Below are 13916 nucleotides of genomic sequence, written 5' to 3' on the forward strand. Positions count from 1 at the left end.
TTTAATTCTGCAGTTTTAAGTAAGACAGTAAACCAGGAAATCAAAACTAATGGACACTTGTCACAGCCATCTAAAGGTCTGTGCAAAAGTCTTGAGCCACCCCTTTTTCCTTTATATTTTTGTGCCACAAAGGTCGGCTCCAAAATAGATAACCGCTTTTAAAAAAGCTGGTCATCTTTATATATATTTTCTAATTGTAGTTAACATAGGAATACCCATGGGAAAACAGATTTTTTCTAATTCTTAACAAGCAAATGAGCATTTGATGATGAGCGTTTTATATTGTTTGATGACAGAAGAAAGTAAAGCCTGCAGGTTTGAGGTGCCTGCTGAGAGTCAGTCTTTATATTTTCAAGGTAGGTAAAACAAACGTTCTACATTGACAGACTCTCTGGTTTTAGTTGATTTCATGAGTGTTTTATAATCCCTGCACCCATTTACAGGATGGCAAAAATAGGATTTTTAAAGTATGCATAATTCAGTAGTTTGTAGAACCACCTTGGGATCAGCGACAACTTGAAATAATACATTTCTGTATGTCATATCAGTCTCTCACATCGTAGAGGACTTTGGGTCTGCTCTCCTGTCCAGCGGTGCTTCGGTTCATTGAGGTTTGAGGGCTTTTATTTATGCACAGCTCTCTTTTGCCAAGCCACAGCATTTCAATCAGGTCGAGGTCTGCACTTAGAGGTGGTCATTACTTTGATCCACACTTTAACTGCCTAACAGATGTCTCTAGAGTACTTTGGTATGCAGAGGAGTTCATGATCGACTCAATGACTGTAACTTGCCCAAATCATTACGCCTCCACCTCTATGCTCACAGCGGGTATGAGGTGTTTGTGGTGATACGCGCCGTTTGGTTTTGTGCATTATGAGCAAACATAATAACAAACTTTAGCCTCATTCCAGGGATTTTGTGGGTTGTTAAGAGAGAAGAGGCTTTCTCCTGGAAGCCCTTCCAAAGAAGCCATACTTTTTCTGTTTTTTTCTAATTCTACTGTCATGAAGTGTGGTGTAGCTCTTTTTGCAGTTTCTCTGAGCATTGCACAGTCTGACTTTGGGGTGAATTTGCTGGGACATCTACGTCTTGAAAGACTGTGGCATTGTGATTTCTGAAGACCAGCAAACTGCCCAAATGTCTGCTTTTATAGAGGTGCTCACACTCACTAATGATCAGTTTATCAAATGGATTTGATTATCAACAACTGGCTGCTACAAACCCTCTTAAGTCCTAATCTGTGCTCTTGGAAGTTCTCTACATTTGACAATTGAAGTAAATATTTTCTTGTTCTTGCAGGGGGTTTCGAGCTTTCTTTTAATTTTGGCAGCAGTCTTAAAGTTTGATTTGTCAGGGTTCAGCTTCAGACACTTTAAAAAGGAACAGAAGGCGCCTTTACTTCAGTAAAATGTGACCGTGAAGTCTGCAGGTGAACACGAAGTTTGGGTGCATCGCTATTTTTAGGTCAGGAAAGAAGTCAGCAGCAGCCTAATGCATTTCAGAAGGAAAGTGGTGCAGAAAAACAAATCTCTCCTCTGATCTTGTCACAGTCTGACAATCTTCTTCTGGTGCAAACATCACAACACAAGTTTAAAACAGGCACTCTCTGCAGGTTTTATTTGATAAGCATTGCCCTTGCACTAATCATCAATTAACCCTGTGTGTTTGATATTTGAAGTCATAGAAACCAGGACTGCTGGGAGTCTCAGACACAGAAACTTAAACTGGGTTACTTCATGTGTTTATGTGTTTGGGAGCGAGGTTGTGTAACGCGTGCATCTTGGCAGCCAGCACCGTGGGATTTGGAACAACTTTAGATGAGTGAAGCAACTCTTTGTCTGGGCACATTCACTCGTCCTGCTTCTCCTTCACAAACAGAAGGCTCGGCATGTCACCGAAAGATACTGTGAATGAAATAATCCCACAAAGCAGCCACGTTTGAATCCTAATCAAGACTTAAGCCTGATGCGAGACCACTCTTTCAGTAAGGAAAATAGAAATGGTAGAAAACATACTTGATTGACAGAGCAGCCTTTTATATAACAGCATTTTTTGCCCTTTTGTAGCAGCTCACTCTGATCCAAGGCAACCTTTGATGACTAACAATGGAAAATACGGGCTCGGTAGATAAAACCTGCAGCACGGATACCCACTGCATCCACCTGCTACCATCACCTCCCCAATTAATATCTGAGTAAGTGTTTTTTACATAAGTGCTTTCTGAGGTTAAAGCAGGAGATGTTTTACATCCCGATCCTGTGTTTTCTTGAAAATGCCAAAAGGTTGATGGATTCTGACTCAGATGTGAGGTGACTTGGGAAAAAAAAACAAAAAGAAAGAATAAGAGTTGTTTGGCATCGACACCGCTGTGGATGTTTCTCCTGTGAGACGAATCCTGGCCAAATAATTTCCGCTAATGGAGACGACACCCACTCAGAGCTCAGCTAATGCCTCATTCTCCTTTTGCCAAAACTGTAGGTGGTGAAGACTGATTAAAATGAGCCAAGCTGAGCTAGCAGCCGAGGTTTTTAAGAGATGTCAGACAGACAAAATGTTGTTATGTAACAGCAGAATTAATGTGAAACGTCTCTTACAGTGACGCAAACTTCTTGTACTTTAGGTGACAGTTGTGTTCTTTAAAGGTGCTACGTGGAAGGACTGCAGCGTTTAATTAAATGAAATGTAACCAATGAATCGATGAATTCATGAAGAAAAAGAAATACATTCTGAACAATCATATTTTGTTCAACCGCTCATTAATGCAAATATCTAATTAACCAGTCAGCTGGCAGAAACTCAATGTATTTACACAAGTGGACATGGTTAAGACGACCTAGTGAAGTCCAAACTGAGCATCAGAATGTGGAAGATTATGTTAATGTGGTAATGTTGTTGATGATTTAAGTATTTCAGAAACTGCTGATCTGCTGTGATTTTCCTGCACAACCATTTCTAGTGTTTACTAGTGACCTGAAGAAGAGAAACTATTTGGTGAGCATCAGTTCACTGAGGGAAAATGCCTTTTTGATGTCAGAGGAAAATGACCAGTGTGCTTTGAGCTGATAGGAAGGCAACAGTAACTCAAATAACCACTTATTACAACCAAGGTATGCAGAAGAGCATCTGAACAGCAGCAGAAGACCATGTAAGCTGAGAGCAGTCTGTATTTCTTCTTCCAGATGTTAGGGTCAGAAAGAGGACAAAATACACTATTGTTCTACTGTCAGCTGTCTGAAAGGCACACAGACAGCTGTATGAAGTACAGCTGAACACAGTATCTATAATACTAGACAGAGCAGTAATGAGTGAATTCATGGCTTTAATAAAACATGTGCTACCAATGTGTCTGTTGCTTTCAGCTATTTGTTGGAGTCTTTTTTCCTGAATTAATTAAATACCTGCAACTTCTTATGAACATCTCCAAAGCCCATTTTTGCATTAACACACCGTTATGCATATGGCACGACAGCTGTGCAACTAAATTATTTATGATAAATTACCCCAAACACGGGCAGAGCATATGACTTTTGTTAACCTCACACAGTTGAGCTGACACACCAGTGCACAGCTGTGGATGTCTTACTTGTGAGCGATCTTTTCCCCCTCAAATCCACGGCAGGATCTTTCCTCCTGGGGGATATTTAAAGATCGATTACTTCGATTATCAGGTTTTTCTTGCTAATTGGATACTTGGAAAGTCCTTCTTTTGGCTGCACCTTATGTAATTAAGAGATTTGTTTTTTTATTATTACCTACGTCAACCAGTAGCCATCCTTGACATTAATGAGCTCCTTAAGAAGTAAAATGTTTATGAGCAAATTCCTTTGAGAGGTTTCCAAACTTTCCCACCCCTCATGACTCAAAGTGTCTTTGAGCCAAATGCTGACTGCCTACCCGGCTAATGAATGACGCAGCATTTTAATAAATCCCAGAAGACAGCAGCAGGAGGACAAAACAGAAAGAAGTGAGCCCTCGTGAGATCGAGATGAGCACGAGAAATACATAATTTATCTTTGAAAAGCTGTTCCAGCCCCGAGCATGGCACCGGTCCAGCTTTTCTGGGCATTCAATTCATAACTTGGATCCCTGCAAAATTAATTGGCCTTCAGCTGAATGAGAGGGCACATCAGGATGTATTTGACATTCAGTTTAAAAAGAAGAAAAGGCATGGTTCATTGGCCGTGCGTGCTCAGTGTATGCATGCAGCGATGATACGAGGCTGCTGTATTGTACCTGCTGTGAGATGGCGTATCCAATGACGGTGTCTCCCTGAGGGACATTCCAGGTCACCATGGCCGAGTGTGCCCTCAGCTGGGTCACCGATACATTCACCGGGGCTGCTGGCACAGCTGTTAACACACACACACACACACACACACACACACACATTTATATAGTTTGTTAGCGACGGTCAGTGAAGGCCAGGTAACACATGCAGTCTGCAGAGCATTTAAACTGACATGATCACAAATATGTGGGCACACCAACATTACTTACACCAACATTATTACAACATTTATAAACTATGGGCTCCTTTTTTAATATTTATTTATGCCTTTATTTGATCAGGATAAACAGAACAAGTGGAAGGAGAATGATCAAGAGCCTTAATTGAAGCAAGGAGGACCTAAACCTTTGGTCCATTCAATATATATATCAATCAGTTATAACATTATTACCACCTGCCTAAAATTGCATTTGTCCACCTGACTCATCGAGGCATGGACTCCTCTAGACCCCTGAAGGTGTGCTGTGCTATCTGGTACCAAGATATTAGCAATAGATCCTTTAAGTCCTGTAAAATGTGAAGTGAGCCCTTCAGGGGCCAGACTTGTGTGTCCACCACATCCCACAGATGCTTGAGTGGAGTGCATAGTAGGGCTGGGCCATATCATACCGTTCACGGTAATACCGGTATAATGTTATAAGAAAATGAAATATCGCAATAGAATATGGGTAAAACGCGCATGCGCAGTGCCTTTGTTTTCATACGCACATGGCGGAAAAAGCATGGCGGAGACGGAGAATGAGAAGGCTGAAAGCGGATCGTTGAATGAAACAGATGAACCAGAATTGGTTTGTAAAAACGTCGCAGCTCCAGTGGTGTGGAACTTGTTTGGCTTTTGTCCGTCAGATACACACCAAAGCACATTTTTTGATAGAGCATGCAAGCGGGCCGTCGTTATTACTGTTATTACCAAACCGATTTTATGTGGTACACGGCGCTCAAAAATCTGTCAAAAAATGTTTTAGTACGACTTTGCTAAGCTACAGTCTGAACTCTCTGTTACACCTGATGGATTGTCGGAGCATTACAGCTACCGTAGTCGGGAGCCTCGCGGAGTAATACATACTGTGTTTCAACATAATATTATGGTATTGTGTGTGTATAACCTCTTTTTAAGTTTTGTGGATATTATACATGGTTATGCTGAGGATATGTCGGCCAATTTCCACTGGAAATGCCTTTTGGCAAGTAATTTGCATTTGCACTGTTAAATTTTTATATAGCTTTAATGCACATAAAAAACAGCTGCTTGTTTAAGTGAAAATACATTGATGGGTTTTTTTTGCACTAATAAAGTTGTGGAGTTGTAAAGTATTTTGTCTCACGTCAATTATATCATCAGCTATATCGTTATTGCAAATTTTCAGATATATATCGTGATAAATATTTCTGGCCATATTGCCCTGCCCTAGTGCATAGTGCATCCTGGTATCAGGTGTTCCCCAGGTAAATGACTCACATGCACCTGGCAATCCACATGATGTAAAAGAAAATGTGATTCATCAGACTAGACCACCTTCCTCGGTGGTCTAGTCCAGCGGTCCCCAACCCCCGGGCCTCGGACCGGTACCGGTCCGTGAGTCGTTTGGTACCGGGCCACGAGAGTTGAGGCTCAGGTGTGAAATGTATGGTTTTCAAGGTTTTTATCGGTTTTCAGCGTTATTTTGTTATCGTTTTTATCGTTAACTCGGTTTTCCTGGGTCTTTTCACGTGTGTTATGAATAAATCTTCTTTTTTTTCGGTACCGGTACTAGTTTTATTTTGTTGTATTTATCCGCGACACCTTAAAGTCCGGTCCGTGAAAATATTGTCGGGCATAAACCGGTCCGTGGTGCAAAAAAGGTTGGGGACCGCTGGTCTAGTCTGATGCTCACATGCCCACTGTTGGTGCTTTTGACACTGTGCAAGGGTCTGCATGGGCATCCAGAGTGATCTGCAGCTATGCCGCCACATACACAACAAACTGTGATGCTCTGTGTATTCTGTCAGAACCAGCATTAATGTTTTCAGCAGTTTAAGCTACAGTGGCTCGTCTGTTGGATTGGACCACTCGGGCCAGCCTTTGTTCTCCACAAGCATCAGTGAGCTTTGGCCACCCATGACTCTGTCGGTGGTTCACCGCTGTTCCTCCCTTGGATCGCTTGTGATAGATACTGACCACTGCAGACCAGGAACACCCCACAAGAGCTACAGTTTTGGAGATGTTTTGACTCACTCGTCTAAGTCATCCTCAACTTCGCTTAGATTCTTACACTTGTCCATTTCCCTGCTTCTAACAAGTCAACTGTTTTTCACTTCACCTGTCTGTGGTCATAATGTTGAGCCTTTTCGGTGTAGAGACATCCAGCTGCACCAGATGTTTTGTCATTTGCTTCCAATTACTTACAGGGGTATTAGTGAAGGCTGATGCTGATTTTGATTTAAAATCTTTCCCATAGTAAAACTGAGCCAAAAGTTTAAAGTCAAATTTTAATATCTCTGCATCTGCGAAGTGTTCTAAAAGCTTTCAAGTCTTTATGTCTGTCAGGAAAATCAATCCATTAAAGATGGATTCACTCATATGAATAATGTACTCCAGCCCCCTGGCCTTTCATAAAGACCGTTCTCCCATTTATTCATAAAGAAATACAATTTAAAAATGGCTTATGACCTAGAACAGAAGCTGTGCATTTGCAGAATTATAAGTAAAACTGTATTTAACTGTAAAATAGCATTATTATGATAATAATTTAATGTACTCTGCCAAAAGTACAAAAGTATTCGTTGCTGTTTGATCGGTTCCACACCTGAGTGTCAGGACTTGCTCCAGTGGATCAAACAACAGATTTGAGAGGTCCATGGATCTATTCCAGCCCAAATTTCATCTTTCACAGAAATTCTAGCAATTATTTGCAGTCCCTTCATTTTAAAGAGGCCATATACTAACTGGGAGGTAACTGGATATTTTAAAATGTCTATGTTTAAAAAATATGTTTAAAATTACATGGATGGATAATTTGTAAAGGACAACCATAGAAACACGCTGACAGCTGCACAGGCTGTGTCTATATATAACCAAAGCTAATGTCCAAAACCAGTCCCTTCGTGGATGTTGAAAGATGAAACTATTTTGTTACAACTGAGACAAGTTTTTGATGTCAACAGAAACAAACATTCATCTGTTTAACCCTCGTTTCACTCTGGTGTGTGAAAGCCCATCAAAACTTAACCCTGTCATGCATGAATTATGACAACCTAAATCAGGATTTTTTTCTTAAGTATTTTTATTCATCTTTAGGCATGAAAAAAGATTTTTGAACTTCATTTTTTTAAACATGTACTTTTCAAATAGTTTTTTACATGTTCACTTAGTCAGTCCGCTGGCTGACCAGTGGGTGGCAGGGTATGGAGTGACACATTAGTGTCCAATGTAGTAGTTTATGTGCAAGTATACCATCAACACTGACACAAATACAAGAAAACAGCCTTTGAATATGTTATGACTTCAGGATAAAAATGCTCGGAAACTCAGGTGCCACTTTTAGGATGTTTGCTGACCACTTTTAGAAACAACCACAGCTAGTCGCAACACAAACAGGAAACTGTTTCTCACATTACATTCCGACAGAGAAAACCCTGAAAAACCTCTGGTTCCGGGGTACAACGCCCACAAACATACATTAACATCAACACTGTCTATAACAGAATAGCTGTCCACTGTTATGACCACTATGCGTGAAAGGGTTAATGCAGATGTTTGGTCATAATGCACAAAACCAAACACAACATATTAGCACAAACACCTCATACCAGCTGTCAGCACGGTGGTGGAGGGGTCGTGATTTGGGCTTTTTTTGCAGCCACATTAGCACCTTACAATCATTGAGTCCACCATGAACTCCTCTGTATTCTAGAGTCAAATGTGAGGACATCTGTCAGACAGCTAAAGCTTGGCTTAAACTGGGTCATGAAACAAGACAACGATTCCAAGTACAGCAACACATCTACAACAGAATGATTAAAAAGGAAACATCAAGGTACTGCAGTGGACCAGTCAAAGTCCAGACCTCAACCTGACTGAAATGCTTTGGCAGGACCGCGAGAAAGCTGTGCATAAATGAAAACCTGCAAATCTCAATGAACTGAAGCAATGCTGTAAAGAAGACTGGGCCAAAAGTCTTTCACAATGATGTGAGAGAATGATAAAGTCATGCAGAAAACAATTACTTTGAGTTATTGCTGATAAAAGTGGTTTACAAACTACTGAATCATGGGGTGTAATTAGTTTTCCACATGACTGCAGAGAGACCTGCAAAAACGTTCTTTGTCATGGCTCTCTATATATCACAAGTTATTCCTGCTTTTCTGGCCGATTTATAATCTCGAGCTTGTTTTATATCTTGTCAATAGCAGGAAAGGACTATAGTGCCTATAAGGTACCTTAGGTAAAGCTGTAAGTGGTTATCAGCTTTGTGAAACAAATCATAAGATCGTGTTAGATTTTGATAATGATCAGAGTGTGATTTTAGGTGTTGGAGGGCCACTGCAGAAGTCTTTAGTTTGGGAAGAAGTCAGGCGCAGGAAGGAATTACCAAACTTTAGATGTTCTCGCAGGTTGTATAACCTTTGGACAGAGTCAGAATAACAGTTTCCCCCTGAGGGTGTGCTGTGCTATGCTACAAAACTGTTGGATCCAGCTTCATATATTATCATGACAGTGCTACCTGTCACCTGTCTCTCAAACTAGTCGTCTAACTCTCAGCAAGAAAATAATTACAGTGTTTTGTATTGTTTTGTATTTTGAGTTTGAACGATGAAGAAATCAAAGAAAAGTAAGAAAAATGACTGAAAGTCTTTCTAACTGATTAACCTGAACCTTGGAAACATGAGATAATATTTCCTTTAAAATCTTATGTTAGACAGGTCTTTTAAGATGTTGGTAAAAATGTTTTTGTCCCCAAAACAACTTTCTCCTAAACCAAACTGAGTAGCTTTCTTCCTAAAACTAACCAGACCGAGGCTGAAAGGCATTCTTTATCGTTTACTTCCATCAGTGTTCTTTAGTACGACCGCTCCTCCCGCACTCTGATTCAGATTGAAGTGCCAACTAAATGGCTGAAATGTAAATGTATGATCACACCCATGCACATACTGTACTTACAGGCGTGAATGATTCTCTGGGGGCCGGTTAAAACTGATGGGAAATCTAAAGCACTCACAAATGAAGTGTGTGATTTCTTTTCTCTTTTTTGTATTTTAATGTTACTAAATCATCAGGAAACATCATGACCTTCACTGAGAGTGAGACAGGGAGAAAGTAAACTATAAATGGGAGTTTAAAAAGGGATATTTGCTTTTAATGGAGAAAACAGAAATGGAAAACAGGGGAAATGAACATTTATGGTTACAGTAACAGAAAGTGGATGATTAAAGGACTAAGCTTTTACAGAAACCACAATTTGTTCGCATTTATTTAGTTAAATCTATGAAGAAAGTCAAAGACAACAGTTTGACAGACATAAAGTAACATTTTTCCCATCATTCCCTAAAAGCTATTAGCTGAACATTTGTCTAAACCTGACAGGTGAAGGACAAAAGAAGATGTGTCAGGCCTAAAAACAAAAAAACTATCTACAGCAGATGAATATTTTCTGAAAGTCACTCTCTTAAGAGACAGTAAAAAACCCAGCAAAGACCTGAAACAGACCTGTGAGACACATCTGAACCTTCAGCTGATTCAGCTACTGTTCACTAAAGCTTCATCAGAAATGGTCTCAGTGGAAGAACTGGACTGAAAATCAGTGGCAACTGTTGGAGTGATGAGTCACTAATCACTAACAGTATGTATGGAGGAGGTAGGGTGAAGGCTCTGTCATGGTTTGGGTCTGCATTAGAGCCAGTGGTGTTGGAGATCTTGTCAAAATTGATTAATTATAAACAAAGAAAAGTACCATCAGATATTGATCCACCATGAAGTACCATCTGGAACTGCACCTGATTGGCACCGGCATCATTTTTTAGCATGACAATGATCTCAAACACGCTGCCAATGCAGTAAAGTCGTACCTGGATAGAAAAACACACAGTTGAACTCTATCAGTCATGGATTGGCCTCCCCAGACCCCGGACCTCAACTATTGAAGCAGTGTGGGATCATGTTGACAGAAAATAGAACAAAAGGCAGAAACATCCAAAGAAGAGCTTTGAATGTCCTTCAAGAAGCCTGGAGAACTATTCCTGAAGACGACTTAAAGAAATGACAAGAAAGCTGCCTAAGAGAGTTCAGACTGTGCTGAAGAATAAAGGTGGTCACACCAAATGTTGACTTTCAAGCTTGATAGAATTGTACAAACTTAGGTTTTGCTTTATATACTGTATATAAATGTAATTTGCACATGTTTCTATACATTGCTGAACCTATTCCACAATTTCCTAGGAAAACACAAAGAAATGACGGGTGACTTGAGACTTTCCACAATACTTCAGACTAAAAAACAAGCAAAACATGTTAAAAAGACAGAAAACAAGATGAAACGAGCTTCAAAAAAGTGAAAAAAGAGAATACATAACACAACAACACAGAAAGCTGAAGAAGTGAAATTTAGAGTCAGAAAACTTCCAGGAAAAAAATGAAAGTAAAAACAAGAAGAATTCTAAATAAGTCAGAGAAAGAAAGTTTGAAAGCGAGAGACACAAAGACAAACCCTGGAACAATGAAAGGAAATGACAGATGAGCAGCCATCCCTACTTTCATCTTACTGATGATAAAACATCTAATGGACTCAATAACTACTTCAAAAGCCATCGATGAGTCTAGTCTGCCCACTCCAGCTCCTCCTCCTTTACTGCGGGACAGGAATAGCACCCCACATTTCTCTCTTTAGTTTTCTCATCCTCAGAAAGCAATTAATGAGCACCCGCTGGTAGAGTGTGTGTCCTTGTCTGTTGGTGTGTGTTTGTAGTATGGAAAAGACACAAATACACGATGATGAGGGAAAAGGAATCAGCGCAGCAGCCAATTAGGACATCAAGGCTAAAAAAAAGGACATTAAAATGCTGCGATTTTGCATTACACAGCACTAACTTGCATTCCTTTCTGAAAAATGATGCAGCATATTGTTATGCTTCAGTTTAAACTGCATTTTACTCAAGAGCAGCAACCTCTTATTTCATGGTGGAGGAGAAAATTATGGTTTTCAATCATTTTTATGCAAAACTGAGTCAAACTAAAGACTAAATCCGTGACTCTTACTTTCTGCAAACCAGCATTTATTTGTTTCTGCAGTACTCAAAAAACTTATAGATTAAGGTGTGTGAAATGGTGTCTTAAGTAGCTTTATACTACCATGGTCAGGATGTTGTGACTTCTGTGCTACTGTTTCAAACTAAATCTGAGCAAACCTCTACTCTGGACATCAAATATTTTTTGCAGAAAAACTAATTAAAAAGTGAGGTCTACATTTCTTTCGATGTTGTTCTGGGGTCTTTTGTGACCTCTTGGATGAGTTATTGAGTCGCTCTTGGAGAAATTTTTGTCAGCCAGCCACTCCTGGGAAGGTTCACCACCTTTCCATCTGCGGATAATGGTTCTCACTGTGGTTCACTGAGTCCCACAGCTTTGGAAATGGCTTTTCCAGACTAAAAGATCTCAGTGAATTTGTTCCTGAAACTGCTTGGATCGTAAGATAAGATAAGATAAAACTTTATTAATCCCTCAGGTGGGTTCCTCTGGGAAATTCGGTTTCCAATAGCACAGCACCGACAGGAGTTACAGAACGTGAGCAGAATATTATATATATATACATATATAAATAAAATATACGAAAGGGATAAATAGTATAAATAGGAATAAGAATACAAGGGAATTGCACATTTCAAGTATTGAAGTCTATTGCACCGTTGACTATTAACAAAAAGTATTGCACAAAAAGTATTGCACAGTGAAGTGAAGAGGCACTACAGCTTGCTTGTTCCCCCCTCCTTTGTCCTCCTGTTTCTCCTCCCTCTCCCCTCCAGAGAGGAGTTAAACAGTTTGATGGCATGTGGGACAAAGGAGTTTTTAAGTCTGTTGGTTCTTGTCTTTGGGAGAAGCAACCTGTCACTGAACAGACTCCTCTGGTTGTTTATGGCCGTGTGCAGAGGATGCCCAGCATTGATCATAATGTCCAGCAATTTTTTTTTAGTGTCCTTTTCTCTGCCACTGTCACCAGAGTGTCCAGCTTCATGCGACCACAGAGCTAGCCTTCCTGATCAGTTTTTCCAGCCTGGATGAGTCCTTCTTTGCTGTGCTGCTCCCCCTGCACACCACAGCATGAAATGATGTCTGGCTTTTGAGGATCTTTTGGTCTACTCCACTTTGTCAAACAGGTCCTATTTACATGATTTCTTGGTTTGAGAATAGGTGTGGCAGTAATCAGGCCTGAGTGTGGCTACAGAAATTGAACTCAGCTTTCCAAAGATGTGATATACCACAATTAGTTTATGTTATAACGGGGCCATCTGAATGTTGCAAAGGAAATTGAGACTCATCAGACCAGGCAACTTTTTTTTTTCCACTCTTCTGTTATCTAATTTTAGGTAACCTGTAGACTCATTTTTCTGTTGTTAGCTGACAGAAGTGCCATCCAATGCGGGCTTCTGCTGTTGTAGGCCATCTGCTTCAAAGACCAACTAGTCACTTAAATCACCTTTCCTCCCCTTTCTGATACTCAGTTTGAACTTTAGTAGGTCACCTTGTTAGTGTCCACATGCCTAAATGCATCACGTTGTTGCCATGTGATTGGGAAATTAGATGTTTGTGTTAATAATCAATTGAACCTGTGTACCAGAGAGTGCAGTTCATCGCAGAGTGTGCAGCAGCATGTTGTCATTTTGGAATGACACTAACCAGCAGTGTGCACTCTCTGCAGTGATTCAGCTTTAGGTTAGTGAACACAACGCTGCCTTTTGTTAATTATTTTTGGAGTGTTTCATTTCCTTTGAGGATGACTTAGCCTTAGTTACGTTACTACTACATCATCAGACAAGTGTCTGAACATGTAGCTTCATGCTGAATCAATTTAATCACCGGAGATCCATATTTGTGCATGCTTTCCATTAAACTACATTAACTTTGAATCGTATATGTTGTTTATGCTGGTATCCAACTGTCCTCTGAGCAGTCTTCTTCTCTCTGCCATCATTGCTCTCGGGAGAGAAGGTGGTGGGGGGGCAATTTTTGCTGCTTAGAGGAGGCAAAACTATTTAATGAGGGCTGCAGTTTTCTCCATACAAAGGTCATGTTTTGAAACATCCTCATTATTTAATTCATTATGTTTTTCTGCAAATGACATTTTAGGCACATTCTGTGTGATGCTGGGCTAAAAAAATAACATCATATTTGAGATAACTGGATATTTCTCTCATGAACAGGTTTCCATACTGGGTAATAATTACCCGACTTATCTTCTGTTGCCAGCTTTTTGTGCTTGTCCTCGTGATAAACAATCAATGCCAATAACTTAAAACCTGGTGGAGGCGTTACTTCAAGTGTTACAGCTGTAGAAGGGTGGACGTGGAGCCTTCTCATAGATTAAATTTGACCATATCAGGTTGGTCAGTTACCTGATTTTGTTCAGTAAATCTACCAAAGTCCTCTCCATTGATGGAC

The 13916-nt window shown here is 40.2% G+C and overlaps 1 protein-coding gene across 1 annotated transcript in view; it reads right to left on the reverse strand.

The window, feature by feature from the left end:
* Window positions 1-13916, reverse strand: part of LOC146361246 (fibronectin type III domain-containing protein 4-like) — a 51675-nt gene that overhangs the window by 18702 nt on the left and 19057 nt on the right. The window contains exon 2 of the mRNA XM_084920595.1: window positions 4234-4349. Within this exon, the coding sequence (XP_084776721.1) occupies window positions 4234-4349 (116 nt within the window). The remainder of the gene's footprint in view (window positions 1-4233; window positions 4350-13916) is intronic.

Source organism: Perissodus microlepis, chromosome 23, assembly GCF_051167445.1.
Source record: "Perissodus microlepis isolate ML-2025 ecotype Zambia chromosome 23, ASM5116744v1, whole genome shotgun sequence".
NCBI classification, from domain to species: Eukaryota; Metazoa; Chordata; class Actinopteri; order Cichliformes; family Cichlidae; genus Perissodus; species Perissodus microlepis.